Raw genomic sequence first — 16,785 nt, forward strand, 5'->3', positions numbered from 1 at the left:
TTCATCTTCAGAAAATATAATTTATTGTGCTGGGAACACCATGCTGCAGTAGAAAGTCGTTAGTCACTCCAAATTCCAAGAATCACCTCAAGAGAGGAAAGGCATTTATTCATAGAAAAGACTATCCTTAACCATTATATATACTATGGAGTGTGATCCATGCCATGCTTTACCATTAACTAACCTGAAGCTGCTTTGAACATTTCAATGCTGTCACCATCTGACGCTGGGGCACCTGATTCGGATGCTATCAATGCATAGAATGGGAGATTATCACGTTCTATCAGACCATTGAATGGGCGAAGTAGGCGACCTACCGTCTACCCCGCGATTTATCAGACCATTCAGTGGGCGTAATCAGGAGCTACTGACCTACCGACGGAGATGACTTAAATACTTTAGTTTCGGTTTTGGTTTTGGTTGTTTCGGTTTCGGACCATGACGGAGGCGCGCAGTCTCAGGCGAGGTGGAGCCCCGCGACGGGCCACCGAAGGAGCTAAGGCGACTGAGTTGCCGTCCGGAGCGGTGCGACCCTCGCCTGTGCCTACTCAGCGCCGTTCGAGTTATGTACCGATATGGACAGAATCGTAAATATTGTTGTGGGGACTGCTCCGCCTCCGTCGGTAGGTCAGTAGCTCCTGATTACGCCCAATGAATGGTCTGACAAATCGCGGGGTAGACGGTAGCTCGCCTACTTCGCCCATTCAATGCTCTGATAAAACGTGATAATCTCCCATTCAATGCATTGATAGCATTCGAAGCCGGTGGCTGGGGAGTGTCCGTTGCATAAATACAAAAAAAGCTTATGATACATATAAAACAGCAGTGTGTAACCACTGGCTGTAACTCTTAGGTTGCAGTAAAACATCAGCGTTGCCACTTGCTGTAAGTTTTAGGTTGCAGGAATCTGTGGCAGGCCGAATTCATCCACCAGAACGCCATCCTGAAACACACAATTATTCCAAACCAATGTTCAGAATGAGAACTGTGTAAAGTCGAGCTATAAGCTAAGATCATACATTTAATTGACTCAGGGGGAATAGGTCACTGCAGTAGGGTTGGGATCCAGACCCAACTTTGAGTGACCGGAATCGGTTCCATCACATTTGGAACCGATTCTGGAACTAGTTTTATCACACTGTCAGAGCTGGTACGGTATGTGGAGGACTTCAAGTCTGCTATACAATTACAATACCGCTACCGGTGGTTCTCAAACTATTCAAATTTCAAGGACCACCATTACTCTGAGACTGTACAAATGGAACCAAACGGACCTGTAAGGATCCATTTGGTTCCATTTGAACACTCAGAGTTACAGACCTGTAAGGGTCCATTTGGAACCACCTATAGCGATCGTTAAAAGCACCCATTAAGGAATCGGACCGTAAAGGGGCCCGAAAAATATGTGATGAAAACAAAAGCGTTACTCTGACGTGTGCTATCCAGGTTAGACTAATATGGTCTTGTGGCCAATTTGTCTGGCAAAACTAAAGTTAGTCGTACCCTGTTGGTGGTCTTGTCACTGGGCAGGCCCTCTGGAATGGAGGGAGCTGAAGAGGCCTCATCCAGGTAGGAGCTGTCCTCATCCAGCAGCAGTTCATCTCCCAAGGCGTCAAGCTCTGTGGACACAAGCAAACATCTACTGAGTTCTGAAACTATCCATTTTCAGTGCAATAAACAAACAAATCATACGTGTAAGTTACACATTTTAAAATATGTGTATATATTCTAATCAATGGCGGATTTAAGTTATCTTCCTGCCCTTATAGAGACAATGTGTTTGAATATGCTGGAAACATTAGAAGATATAAAAAATGGGAATGGCATTACCCTTGCCCTTCAGCTAATTGTATAATTTTCATTCCAACTGGAAATCATGAGGAATGGAGCACTGGATCGTGTTTATTGCACACTGCAGTGATTATACTGGTACAGATTGTAGTTCTAAAATCCAGAAGTGAGTTCTCCCTCACCAAATATCTTACATAGGGATTTGATTTATTCTGAAATAAGGTTTGTAGTTAACATAAGCATGAGAGTTTCAAGTTTTGATCCAGGACAGCCACTGTACGTTAATATATATCAAACGTGATTTCTGAACTTGCCTGTGGGGTTCAAAAATGGTTAGAAGTGGAGATTAAATTAAGGGGGGGGGGGGGGTGAACTGGAGCATCTCGCCCCCTCAGTCAAGACTGCCAGTTCAAAACACAAACCTTCTGGTACATTTTAATTAATAGCGTTTCGGCGTCAAAAGAAAGTGGTCAGTGGTGTTGTGTGTACCAGGAGGGACTGATAGACAGACATGACAAGGACTTCAGCTGATGTCGGTAAAAATAAATCATGCGCACGTGCTCGCCCCCCATACTTACGCTCAGCAAGGATTACTGACATGAAAAGCTTTGAAAACTGTTTTACACTGACCCGCTTCCAGGTCATCTTCATCGATCTCAGGCGTGCCGTAGCTTCTGCTCATCGCCTCCTGCACCTCGTTTGCATCTTCCATCATGTCCTCCAGCTGGTCCTGAAGATCCTGAATATTCAAACAAAAAAGCAACACTTTCATACCATGTTTATTTCAGGGGATCCGTTTGTCTTGTGAGAAGGTCACTGGCAGTGGACATTGAAATGTGGCCATTTCAATTTTCGGAATTGTTAAGAAAATAAACTGGAAATAGTTGAGGCTGCATCTTGTTTTGAAGGTTTGGAGTGTGAATGTTTGTTGAACGCTTCTGTGTCACTTTAGATGTCTTTGGCTATTCAAAAATAGCAGATATACAAGCTCATAGCGCGGCGGTGCCGCGCTATGAGCTTGTAGATCTGCTATTTTTGAAAACATTTTTTATTTTTTTCCAAAAAATGTTATGATTTAGATTTTTTTTTAAGAATCGCCTCAGGTCTTAAAGGGTTAATACAGCGCCCAGGGAGCACTTAAGGGTTACGTGTCTTGCTCAGGGGCACTCTCTACCCATTCAACTATGGCCACCCCTAGTAGAATAATATCGTTAAGTAGAATAATACCTCGATCTGGTCAATCTTCACGTTCTTGTAGGCTTTCTTCATTTCTTTGGCACCAATCTTCATGGCGTCAACCTAAAAGAAAAGCACACTTAACTTAAGAAGCAAAACGTTTTGCTAGCGTCCCAGACAAAGTATTCATACTGTAGTTGCAGAATGTCACATCATGTCCCTTACTGTGGTTTTAGTGTCTTTGAGAGTCTGGATAGTGTAGTTTTGTTGTTCCATGTTAAAGGACTGCTGCATGAGGTTATCTCTCTGGCCCTCATACCTGGGGGGGGGGGAGACGAGTACAGTGAAGTTTATTCTTAATCATTAACATTAACCCTGGTGTCTCCATTTTGGGCACATTTTTCAAATGTTTCAATTTGATTCCTAAAGTTTACAATTTCCCCACAAAATATAAAAAATAACAAATCTACACGCTCACAACATGTGGTGGTGAAACCTTGTGAGGTTGTAGATCGGCTATTTCCACTATTTGTCTAAGTATGCAAGGCTTAAGTGGTTATGGCTCATATACTTAAAAAATAACAGTTTAGGATTTAGAGGGAATAGCATTCCCTGCTTAGAGGGTTAATGTATAGTTTACTATTAACATTCACTGTATGTCAAATGGCAGCCTGATGACTTCTGCCGTTCTGTACCAAGTTTAAAACAACTTACATTTAGAGTTGTTCCAATACCGATACAAATATCGGAAAAGCTGACGACATTGACTAAAATGCTGGTATCGAGCGATACACAAGTTGTAGGTATCAGAAAGGAAAAAATGGTATCGGTACACCTCTACTTACGCTCTCTTCTGCTTCAGAACTCGCATAGCCTTCTGCTTGACCATGTTCTAATAGAAAACAAAAACGGATTGAATACACAGCACCACATTTCCAGTGATGGAAGAAGTACTCACATGTTTTACTTAAGTAAAAGTATCAGCTATGTAGATTTACTCTGTTACAAGTAAACGTCCTGTATTCAAAATGTACTTTGATTGATTGATTGATGTACTTTATTTAGTAAGACATGAGAACATCAGTACATGGAAGTACAAATTCACAATACAAGGTCTACTAAACTGGGAGACTCATTAAGCACTAAGCTTGTTTAAGATGAGATCCCCATGCACACAAATCATGATGATGAATCAAAGTACAAAAGTATTGGCATCAAAATATACTTAAAATACCAAAGTATGCGTACTCATTATGCAGAAATGACCCATTTCAAGTTTTCAAAATGTATAAAGGTCTTTTGAAAATAGCAGATCTACAAGCTCACAATGCGTCGCATCGCGACACATTGTGAGCTTGTAGATTGGCTATTTTCAAATAGCCGGAATATATATACAGTATAGGACTGAAGTGGTTAATATGCGTTTTGAAATAATAATCAAAATCTACAAAATAACTAGTTACTTGCAGTGGAGTAGAAGTAGTACATTGTAAAATGCAAAAATACCTCAACATTTTACTTAAGTACAGCACTTGAGTAAATGTACTTAGTTACTTTCCACCACTGGTGTTGTGTAACTAATGTTCTTAATGCAAAACTATATGTCACAATAATGGAACTCACCTTTGAAGGTCCATCTCTCATCTTCTTCATCTGATCCTTATACTTCACCAGTTCAGCATCTAGTCTGGCAATCTTCTTGTCAATGGACTCCGCTCGAGAGTCCACCTTGAAACAGAATAAGATATATATTATGTCTTTGTTATATAAATGAGGCATTGACATTATGTGCCCCAAAATTACTAAACAATGTGTTTATAACAGTAGTGGCGCCGCAGCAGGATTTACATTTTTGGTTGGTTAAAAGTGATGGGTGGGCGGAAAATAAAAGGTCCTCCCCACCAATCCATTTAACCCATTAAAAACCGGGAAAGATTTTAGATTTTTGATATATACTGTAATAGCAACATATGTTTTTCATTAAACTCTGAGGATTTAGAAGTGGTTTAGAGAACAGTGGTTCTCAAAAATAGCAGATCTACAAGCCTGCAAGCTTGTACATCTGCTATTTTTGAACAATCTTGTAAGTGTTTTTTATTTTTTGAACACGTGTCCTCTTCTGTCTAAGAGCCAGGTATTACTGCAGTTGGTGGTTTGAGTTTCCAGTCATTTTAGTAGTGAAGGCACACAGCTGCTGTTTGATAATAAATAATCCTACGCCTCTTACAGTTCGGTCAGTAAAAAATACAATAAAAAATACCATATAGAAAAATGTGAGCAACAAATCACTAAACCACCAGGGAGGAGTCATCACGGCCATGAAAAATGTGCTGATATTTTTTTTGTCAAGGTTCAAGCTACTGTAGTTACTCCCTTCAAACCTGTCAAACTGGTTATTACGAGAACATGGACTGCATGGATACAAGACGCATCATACTGTCAGAGGCTGAGCTGTGTTGGAGTTTTTAACACTGTTTGCCAAAAACGACTTAATGCTGCTGAATCATGCCCTGGCCTGGGCAGGCAAAGTGACTTAAACACATTTCATATTTGACACACAGTCATCTCTTGTTCACTTAATAACGCCAATTACGTAACTAAACAAGACTTCAGGGAGAAAGAGTAGCCATGGTTCACATGACGCTTGACAGTCATGTTTCAGGGATAGGAGAAAGAGTATCTATAACGTCGTCCTTTTGCATTCTAACTGGCCTAATAACATAGCTAATAGTATAGCAACCTGATCTGACCATGACATATCAATTAAAACATTACATTAAACGTTATCAGTCTGGTTTGTGCGTCTTGTCGTGTCAGCTAGCTCTCTCTCTAGCGTCGACCCACAAACAATGACCAGAAAGAGCTCTTTGTTTACTTTCTTCATGTGGATAAAAAGAAGAATCACTTACACTTCCTATGCAGTCAGTGAGGTTGGGCGGTGGACCCTTAGGTTTCCCTCGACCAAAGATACGGTTCATTTCTTTAAGAAAGTTGTTTAATTATGGAAAAAAACGAATAATGTAGCTACTTAGCTCTGTGTCAAGTGAAACCACCTAGAATAACACACCCGGAAGAGTAACTTTGGACTGACGTCATCGCGGCAGTCACATGACACTCTGCGCCTCCACTTGTTCTTTTGGACTTTTATGGCGGTTGGCATCCATAATCATTGCATTAGCGCCATCTACCGGAGTGGTATCCTCACAGTGGCAAAAGCATGGGCAAAAGTGCGCTTCTCTGATTGCAGATCTCCGCCAGACCAGGTTGCCTACCCACTTTTTTTTGATTGATTGATTGATTGAATACTTTATTTAGAAGTTTGCATAAAAAATATAATAATACAAAATACAAGGTCAACTAAATAGGATTAAAAGGCCCCAAAAAGCCACTGGCTTGTTTTAATTGGGGTCCTCACATACTCATTCATGGAGACACTAAATCAGGGGTCTTCAACGTTTTCAGGCCAAGGACCCCCTAGCTGAGAGAGCGATGAAGCGGGGACCCCCTCTATATCGTATAAAATTGTGTTTCAGATCAACTTTTGCTGCTCTTTTTTTCCCTCTACACCTATAAAACTCTTTGCCAAAAATAGCAGATCTACAAGCTCACAACGCCTCGCAGCGCGAGGCGTTGTGAGCTTGTAGATCTGCTATTTTTGATCTGCTAAGTTCTCCTCAGAAAAGGAATGCTAGGGTTCAAGTGGTTAATGTAAAAAAAAAAAAAAAAATCATATCACACAAAGATTTGGCGGACCCCCTGTAGTAACTCTGAGGACCCCCTAGGGGTCCCGGACCCCCTGTTGAAGACCCCTGCACTAAATGACAGACAGAGACAGATATACACTACCCAGGGCTGTTAGGCCGTCCCATGAGCAATGCAACCCTGGTGGTATCACGTGCAATGAGCAATGCAGCACATGGCTGTGTCTCTCTCAGCTAAATTGGGGTCCTTGATCTGAAAGAAGACCCCTGTTCTAGTTGGAAGAAGACAGTATCATCATGCATCCCCCGGAAATCGGGATGGGACAGTTCCACACCATTTGCAATCTACTTTCCATTCTAGGGAAATTATGTCAAGATGCCACCCTAACAGCTTGTGTCCTCCCCCCCAAACATGTCTATGGGCTTCCCCCATTGAGCTATATGCTTTCCCCCATACAGAACAATCTTCCGGACTCCAGTACCTTTTCATTTCCTCTGGAGGGCTCCCCTGACACACCGTCTTTCTGCAATATCCTGAAAGTGCAAAAGGCTCTTCTACAGCGATGGAAGAAGTACTCACATGCTTTACTTAAGTAAAAGTATCAATACCCTATTGTAGAAATAGTCTGTTTAAGTACAAGTTCGGTATTCAAAATGTACTTGAGTAAAAGTGCAAAAGTATTGGCATCAAAATATACTTAAAGTACCAAAAGTAATAGTACTCATTAGGCAGAATGTCCCATTTCACAAGTTTTCAAATGTATAAAATGTATACAAATCCCTTTGAAGCTCTACAAGCTGAGCTTCAAATGGCCAAAGTATAAATATACTGTAGGTCTGAAATGGTTTTGTAATAATAATCAAAATCTACAAAGTAAATAGTAACTAAAGTTTTCAAATAATTATAGTGGAGTAAACGTACAATATTTGCCTTTGAGATGTATTGTGGCGTAAAAGTACAATTATTGAAAATGGGAAGTACTCTAGTAAAGTAAAAATCCCTCGTACTTGAGTAAATTTACTTAGTTTCTTTCCGCCACTGCTTCTATATGGACTTGCATTCTGAGTCAGCCACTGTGACATGGTGTTGACTTCAAATGAAATATACAGAGTTTATGGGGCAAAACAAACATAGGATGACTACATTCCTTGCTATTCTGCTCACTTGTAGAGTTCCATTTGAAGACACAGCGGCTCCAAATATAGCTGTCTATACTGCAGATTGAACAGACATAAAGAAGACATTTTAAGTACAAGAGAAGAGAGCCTGTATGAATTTCATTACCGTACTTTATTATCAACCACCGGACATATTAGGTATGTCTGTTATCTATTGACCTGGCTGTCATTTTGCAGGAAAAACGAATGTGGAAAAATAACAGGGTTATAAAACGGCAAGCACAGACATGAACTAATAAGGACACGCTCATAGCAAAGTTCCTCTGAATAATGTCACTGTCCATGCTCTGAGAGCAGAATTTCCATCCCCAGCTGTCAGAGAAGACCAACACCTTTAAACATTAAGTTAAATCATTTTAATTCATGTTTATTTGCTTGTGTCCTACGAAATGAAAGGTTCACCCTGGCCCAAACCATTGTTTTACTATAATCAAGCTGACATGAAAATGTAGAACACGATAGGCATACGTGTATACATATAAATGTATGAAGTGCATTACATTGCTTAATTACTATTACTTAAAAAAAAAGTACTACTAATGAGATTCCAAAGTAATATATTTATTACACACGACACCCATGACGGCTGGTCATATGTACACACAGTAATACAGAGTCAGTATGCTGTACAATACATTCAATACAGCACAGACATCAAGCACTGACAACATTACATATATTTATCAAAGATAAATATAGGCTTGCTTGATAGCTGTACACAAAATGGCATACAAGCACTGTGTGTGTGTGTGTGTGTGTGTGTGTGTGTGTGTGTGTGTGTGTGTGTGTGTGTGTGTGCGCGCGCGCGTGTGCGTGTGTGTGTGTGTGTGTGTTGGTTTGTATAGTATATCAATGATACTGTATAATAGTTTTCAGAATACTGTATATTCAAGCACATGCACACATTCGTAAAAGAGCTATCCAATTTCATAGACTGCATTGATTTACTATCTATGTAGGCTACTACATTAAAGTGAATGCTTCAATTATACAATATGTGTATCAAGGCCACATCCAAACGGCTCACACGATTGATTTACATAATACTATAAACAAAACTAACAACTCATCCCGCTGGACACAACTCCAGAGTCAGAGTTGATAGAGAAGCCCTCTGTCAAATTCAGAATAAACATTCAAGTCCAGGATTTCCACTTTGACCTGCCTCATCCATATAAACACGTGGATTTCTGCAGTCTTCTCTCAAGCACATAAAAGCAGCTCTCAACATGCGGCTCAAAACAACAGCCATGCTGCTGACACCATGTCACGCTGCAGATGTCTTGCAGGCTTGTGATTCAGAGGGTGTCAAGACAGGGCAATGGAAACAGCACTGTAAATTATATACACACCTATATCAGCTGTATTTCGTTGCTGCCGGGCAGTTCTATATGGCATCCTGGACTATCAAAGGCACTATTGAAACAAAAAAGGAAGGTAATGAAAGAAAAAAAGAGGAGGAAGGCACATGCTAATACCAATACAAACTAGAAAAATGTGCTCCTCGGAGCACAGGTCTCCGCCAGGCCAGGTAGTAGATGTCAATCTTAGCCAATCAGGATGAAATATAAAAAAAATCGGACAGGTCCGTCTTGATGATATGACTAATAGAGATCATGTGTACCGATTTGTGTAATAGCAAAACGTTTGATTGCAAAAATTGGCCTGCTGGTGGCGCTATAACTGGCCAATGTTAAAAGGGTGGCATTTGTTCCTCAACGTAGTGCGAATGTGTGTGCAAAGTTTCACCGCAATCGGACACTGCTTTCGTGATTTGCAGTATTTCGTTCAAAACTGCAAACTTTAGATGTCAATCTTAGCCAATCAGGATGGAATATGAAAAATTAAACAGATCTGTCTTGATCACATGACTATAGAGATCATGTGAGCCGATTTGCGTGAAATTTGGATACAATCTGACGGAGTAATATCCCTTTTTTTTTTTACATAAGTCGGCCTCCTGGTGGCGCTATGATTTTGGGGCAGAGGTTCTGCTCTGGCATCCAGGGAGTGTGTGTGCACAGTTTCGCTGTGATCAAGCCAACGGTGCCGGAGATTAACTGTCCACAGACAGAACCACACACACACGGAGACGGACAGACGGACGGACGGACGGACGGACGGACGGGGTGCAAAACATAGTCTCGGCCATGCGTTTCGGCCTGGTGGAGACAACCAACAAGCTTCATTAATGTCTCACTAGATTTCACATTGAAGTGTAAATGAGCAAATATATCCCTGAGAATGTTAACATTTTAATTTGACAACCTATGATGTAATGCTATTTTGTGCTATACACCTTAATTGTCTATATTTATAATCAACATAATTTATTTTAAATGTTTTAGTAAGTACAGTATATACAGTAAGTGCTAAAAAACGAATTCTTCTTCAGAAACTTCTCAAAATGATATCACACTTCCTCTCAAATGCCAATTGCTTTCCAATTTAGCAGTCTTGAAACAGCAGAATTTGCTCCCACATTGCTGGATTTGACCTGTCCTAAAATCAAACATCCTCTTTAATCTATTCTATGCCATGAAATGGCAAATTACAATTAATCAATTAAAGGGTGGCAATGAATTCATCCCCGTGTCTCTATGATTTCATTAGACATTGGGTATGACTCCAGTTCGGTTGCACCAATTTGTGAATTCATATTTCACTGCAACGTGTATGTGATTTATGTATTTGGTAATGCACAGCATTGAGTTATAGGTTTGTCTGTGAAAAATGCATTATTTGGTTATTGGTTATTCTGTTGTGGTCATCCCACACAATTGAGTTAAGAATTAGTTAACAACTGAAACTGATTGTAATCGAGAAAGGAAACTTGGACTTACTTACAGTATGTAATATTCACATAAATATGAGGCCAAGTTGTCCTGTCCTCGAAACTGATTTAACTTCCCTCACCAAATTGTAACTATAGAGTCAAAATAACATAACACTGTTGAGTCTACATTGCTGATGTGACTTGGGTTAAGCCCAGGTCATTTGAATCTTCCTTTCCAATGTGGGAAATTGAGGAGAGCTCCATTGTTAGTCATGCAGGCTTGCTAGTCCTATCTGGATTCTCCAGAGGAACGGGGGCCTCCCTGACCATGCTGCGAGTCTTGTTGTTCCCTGAACCCCTGCTGCTGCCTCCCTTTAACTTTGCAGGGAGGCAGAAGTCTTTGAAACAGCGCTTGAAGTTCTCATCCAAGTAGGCATAGAGGACGGGATTGAGGCTGCTGTTTGTGTAGCCCAGGGCCACGCAGAAGAAGTACACCGCCATGACGCCTATGGTCTCGGGCACCGCCACGAGGGCTTTGACCAGGATGAAGATGTGAATGGGCGTCCAGCACACCACGAACACGGCCACCACCACCGACACCAGCCGAGTGATTCGACGCAGGTTGCGGTCCTTCTCCCTCGAGCCGGACAGCATTCGCACGCTCTTCAGCCTCAGGACCATCAGGGTGTAGCACACGGTGATAATCAGCACTGGCACCACGAAGGCGAAAACAAACACGCAGACCTTCATTAGCGTGTCCCAGTAGACGTATGGCTCCGGGAACTGCAAGGCACACTCCGTCGTGCCTACAGGGGGGGCAGGGGGTGGACGGATGGACAGGAAGGAGAGAAGGGGGGGCGGGGGGGGATACACCCACACTTTAGCACAGAACTACTTCATCATCAGCTAAACAACACTCCAACTGCCCATTTGTCGGCTGTCACTGTGGGGAACAGAACAGCTAATGTACTCTCTGAATGGAACATCTTGCTCTTGACACTGCTTTTCACAGCATCATCTGTATTCAGGGACAAAACATAATGGACACCTCAATACCGCTAGCTAGGGTCAGGGAACAGATAGAATACATTTCCATTCATGAAAATATGAATGAAAAAAGATTTTTTCGAGAGATGGAGCTCTCACTGACACAAAACTTTAAATAAATGTATGGCTCAGCATGATCTGTGCCCTCTCATTTTTGTCTGCATTCCTGATGCCTGAATTTATAGCTGATCTACAAGCTCACCATACAACACCAGTGCGCAACTAAAGTACAAATCAGGCTAGGGAGAAATCTGTTCCGGAAGAGGGTCAAGGTAGAAGGTCTTTCTCTCACCATTGTTGGTCTGGGTACCGCCCAGGATAAGAGCTGGTATCCCTGCAGCCGAGGACAGAATCCAGATGCACACATTGATCATCTTGGCTTTCATCGGGGTGCGAAAGTCCAGGGCTTTCACTGGATGGCACACGGCCACGTAGCGGTCCACACTCATCATGGTCAGAGTGAAGATGCTGGTGAACATGTTGTAGTAGTCTATGGAGATGAACACTTTGCACACCACCTCGCCAAAGGGCCACGTGTTCAACAGGTAGTCAGTGCTCTGGAAAGGCATTGTTGTGGTGACAAGGGCATCGGCGAGAGCTAGGTTGAATATGTAAATGTTGGTGGCTGTCTTCATCTTTGTGTACCTGTTAAAGTAGGTCACGGCCAATAACAATGCGGAAAATACAATGTCGCATAAATGAGAATAAAAGGCAGAAACATGACAAGCAATTTGCTGTGACCAGTAAACACCTCAAATATTTCCACAACTACTTGATTTTAATTGGATAATTAAACCTCAAACCTCAAATAAACCTCATCAAAGTCATTAAAATATCATGCAGTTTACGCAGTGGGGTTATGAAGATTAATTAGAACATGGCTCATTAATTAGAACATGGCTCATTTTCAGACAACCTGTTTGGTTGAAACGCATCCGTTGTTCTGTCCGTGGAGGGGTAATGTGAAAAGGACATTTACTGTGTGCTGGCTATTTCATCACTCACTTTCATCATTCTGAAAATAAAAATGGATAATAATTCCAGTTCAGTTCAACTCACTTCAGTTTACCTTATTTGTCTGAGTTCTGGGAACATGCTGTTATATGCTGAGCAATATCTAGTGCTGACAACTGTTTCATATGGCTATAATATGAATGTATAACTTAACCACCCCTAAATATTTTACAGACCAGGGTCACCCAGGTATCTGTACTCGGGCCCCCTCCTTTTTTCCCTCTACACAAAATCTCAATGATGAAAATAGGCAATCTACATGTGGTTACTGTAAGTAAAAGATTAATGTAAATTCCTTTCCTCAGACGAGGTGACAAAGGCAATATCACTGTGGCGAAAAAAAAAGCATAAGCATAGAGACAATATTGCATGGCTGAACAATATTTTCTAAACTTTCATCTAATGTAATTTATGAGCAAATCCTTGAACCTCTGCGAAAATAAGTCACTCACCATAGTTAGATAATATGAAATGAGTAATTGCTATTTGAACAAAATAGGTAGACTTCTATGCCAATTGCCCTTGCTTTTGGATCCATTAAGCATGTGGATGTGCCTATTTAGCATCTCTTTGACTGTAAATGTGGTACTACATCTACATAACAATCACATCCCCTAAATTATTAGCTATTCAGAATCATCCATTTATTTTCAGCCAACATCCAGCCTCTTCCAGCATGTCAAATCCCAAACCACTGCAACGTATTTGTAGAATATATAGCGGTGATATGTTTGAGTTGTAGTACTGTGCCACTGAACAGTAAAATGTACTGCCTGTGGTATGGAATTAATGTTAGGTGAGGAAATTGGCCTGTGCTGACAGGATTATGCAATCAATTTGATTTGAGGTAATTGTCATTTCACAAGACATCATGGGAGATTTGTTGCTCGTGCAGGTCATAAATAATATCGAATGAAATGCAAGCCAAGTCATTAGCATGATGAAGCACTGCTGATTTTAAATGGTTTTAATCTTAGTTCAGAGGGTGTTAGTTTGTTGTTGGACATTGTCATATTCAATGTGCGGGACATCACTTTAAAAATCAACTACATTTTACTTGCAATTAAAAGTAATGTTTATGCTACAATATTATTTTCTATGCCAAGAATGCCTTACATTACCCCAACAATGGTCATATAATTTGGAAGGTGCTAAAGTATGACTTATTTGATATGACAAAACATTATGGAGTCACTGCGACAGAAGTTGTCCCATAATATTTTGGTACAGTATTCATCCACATAGACTATGCATCCGGATACAAGAAGAGTGGGCACTAAGGAAGAGTGGGAGCCAATTGTACATCGGGGTGCCCACTCTTCCTGTTACCATGCATCCTACCCAATGGGAATCCATCCTGGATTCAAGCACATTCTAATCTACATCATAACTAGATTAGTTTACGTCAACCTTACTAATGACTCATTAGTAGTGAGTAGCATGCCCCTTTTTCTCTGAGTCTCAACTCCACCAGTGCCTATTTTACAAGCTATACTGGCTTGAAAGAAACACCTTCTGTTGGAGCTTGTTCATCTCACAACCCACAACAGGATTAGGCTATACTGTTATAGTGCAACAGATACTGCCCCCACTCACCATTGTTGTGTGGTTCAAAACATTTGGGAGATATACTGTAGACTACCTTGTCTATAAGTCTATCCTTTTAACCACTTAAACCCCAGCATCCATATTCTGGGGAAAGCTTTTACTGAAAATAGCGACTATTTTTTAAAAATGTATTTATTCATTTATTTTTTATTATTATTATTTTATTTTTTTTACAAACATTTAGAGTAGCCAATTATTTTTTACCCCCTTTTTCTACCCAATTTAGTCGCTATGCCAATTGATTCCTCCCCACACACATTTCTGTGTCACTGCTGTCGTATCCTACTGACTCACCAGTGAGGAGCCCTCACCGGGAGGACGTAGAGCCTTCGTCCTACTCCTCCCGCCCAACACTCCCCGCTGACAGGTGCCGCCCCCCCAGCCCGTAGGATTACGTGCAATGACCGATATCACCCGGCCCGCCCGGCTTCCCTCCCTGGTCAATTGTGTTCGTATAGACGCCCAACAAAGCCGGATGCACCACGGTGGATTCGAACCCACAACCTCCGTGGTGGTGGGCAGGGACTTTACCACTGCACCACCTCAGTGCCGATCGCGGCTATTTTCACTGAAAGCCTTCCCCACAATAGCAGAAAACAGAAAAGACACTACAGAGCCCTGAGTGACTCCGCTCAACCATACAGGGTTTAAGAGAAATGCCCCCCCCCCCCCCCCCCCCCCAACTGTTTACTGTACATGTAATACGTTTATTGCTACTATAGTGTTGATGATGTCTTGTAAATGATTGTATATTATTGCATGTCTTTAAATGTCTCGATGGATTGAATACACAGGACCACAATGGAAACACTTTTTTGTGTTGTCCATTTAGCGTTATTATAAAATCCTACCTCTGTAGGCCCACTATTTGCAAACTGTTAATAAAGTATTCAATCAATCAGTCATTCAATCAAGTGGTTAAGACAACAACTCTATATAACTCAATGCCTACTGCAATATTACAATATGCAGTGGTGTAAAGTAACTAAGTACATTTAATCAAGTACTGTACACAAGTACAATTTTGAGGTATTTATACTTTACTGGGGTATTTCCAATTTTCAGTACTTTTACATTAACCCTCAGCCCTATATTCGGCCATTTGAAGATAGCAGATCTACAAGCTCACAATGCATCGCATTGTGAACTTGTAGATCTGCTATTTTCAAAAGATTTTTTACACATTTTATACGTTTGAAAACTTGTGAAACGGGGCATTCTGCATAACGAGTACTTTCTACTTTTGGTACTTTAAGTACATTTTGATACCAATACTAATGTACTTTTACTTTTACTAAGTACATTACATTTTGAATTCCGGACTTTTACCCACTCGTAACAGAGTATTTCTACATTTGCAGTATTGATACTTTGTACTTAAGCACAAAATGGGAGTTTTTTTCCCCACCACTGAGAGAACCTTACCTGATGATAACATACATCACGAGGCAGTTTCCCAGCAAGCCCACAACAAACACCACAGAGTAGACAGCGGTGATGATGATGGGGATGCTGATGGGAGACATGGGCTCCGGGTCCCAGCTCTCATCATCATGCGTCAAACTGTGGTTCTCTGAGTATCCAGGACCACCAGGCAGCAGAGTAGAATTCATTACCAGACAATCTTCTGACGCTGCAGGCGTTGATGAGAGGCACAAGTCTTCTTTGAGCATTTCAACCGATGATGATGATGTGCTTTCCATTTTGACACCTATATCAAATGGTTAAAATGTATTTAAACATATTATATGTACGCTTTTGAAAGGGAAGATCTGTGGAAGAGGGATACAAGAAGTAAAAAAACACATACAATATAGGACTATCTATTAAAACATATATAAAAATGATGCAGAATGAATTAAACAAGTGAAGAAAACGTAATTTTATAGAGGAAATGGATCACATGTATTGTACGAACCTGCAATAAAGTATATACAAATAAAATAAATAAATAATAGGACTATCTAATGATTGGCTAGAACAAAAACATTATTAGATTAATAAATAAATAAAAAGAAAAAATCAGACTAATGCATATTACAGTTCGCATGACAGCAAATTAGCATATAAATCTCGATCTGAAAAAAGTAGCCTTTGAGGACTAATATACAGCAACGCACATAATAACACATTCTCACTTCGTAACAATGTCAAGATCGTACAATATTTGGACACTCACCTGGGCAAGGATAAGCTCTGAAAAATGCAACAGATGTGAGGCGATTCACCAACTTTACCACCAAATCAAATGTAGCGAATTATTTCTTTATCTCGATCTGACGATGTTGGTCAGAACGCATCCAAGTTTGGGGATGGATGGTATGATCTGACAGAGTACAGCGGAGGCTTCGCGGATACAGTGTGCCCCCCGCCCCCCCTTCGCGCGCGCGCGCACACACACGCACGCACGCAGGCACACACGCGCGCGCGCGCGCACACACACACACACACACACACACGCACACGCACACGCACACACGCACACACACACAC

General features: G+C 41.0%; 2 protein-coding genes across 2 annotated transcripts; both read right to left on the minus strand.

The window, feature by feature from the left end:
* chmp5b (charged multivesicular body protein 5b) lies at nucleotides 1-6,058 on the minus strand. The gene is made up of 8 exons (XM_084048362.1): nucleotides 5,877-6,058; nucleotides 4,591-4,695; nucleotides 3,813-3,859; nucleotides 3,193-3,286; nucleotides 3,019-3,090; nucleotides 2,422-2,530; nucleotides 1,504-1,619; nucleotides 1-943 (listed from the first exon to the last, which is right to left on the minus strand). Exons 1-8 carry the CDS (start codon nucleotides 5,943-5,945, stop codon nucleotides 893-895), a joined length of 663 nt encoding a protein of 220 aa, XP_083904488.1. The 5' UTR covers nucleotides 5,946-6,058; the 3' UTR covers nucleotides 1-892.
* A 4,835-nt stretch (nucleotides 6,059-10,893) lies between these two features.
* On the minus strand, nucleotides 10,894-15,845 carry LOC311039107 (kappa-type opioid receptor-like; the record flags this gene model as incomplete). Its single annotated transcript, XM_084048748.1, has 3 exons — nucleotides 15,718-15,845; nucleotides 11,963-12,315; nucleotides 10,894-11,429 (listed from the first exon to the last, which is right to left on the minus strand). Exons 1-3 carry the CDS (start codon nucleotides 15,816-15,818, stop codon nucleotides 10,894-10,896), a joined length of 990 nt encoding a protein of 329 aa, XP_083904874.1. The 5' UTR covers nucleotides 15,819-15,845.
* Nucleotides 15,846-16,785: the final 940 nt, after the last annotated feature.

This window comes from Gymnoscopelus microlampas, assembly GCF_963454915.1.
Source record: "Gymnoscopelus microlampas genome assembly, chromosome: 22".
NCBI lineage: Eukaryota > Metazoa > Chordata > Actinopteri > Myctophiformes > Myctophidae > Gymnoscopelus > Gymnoscopelus microlampas.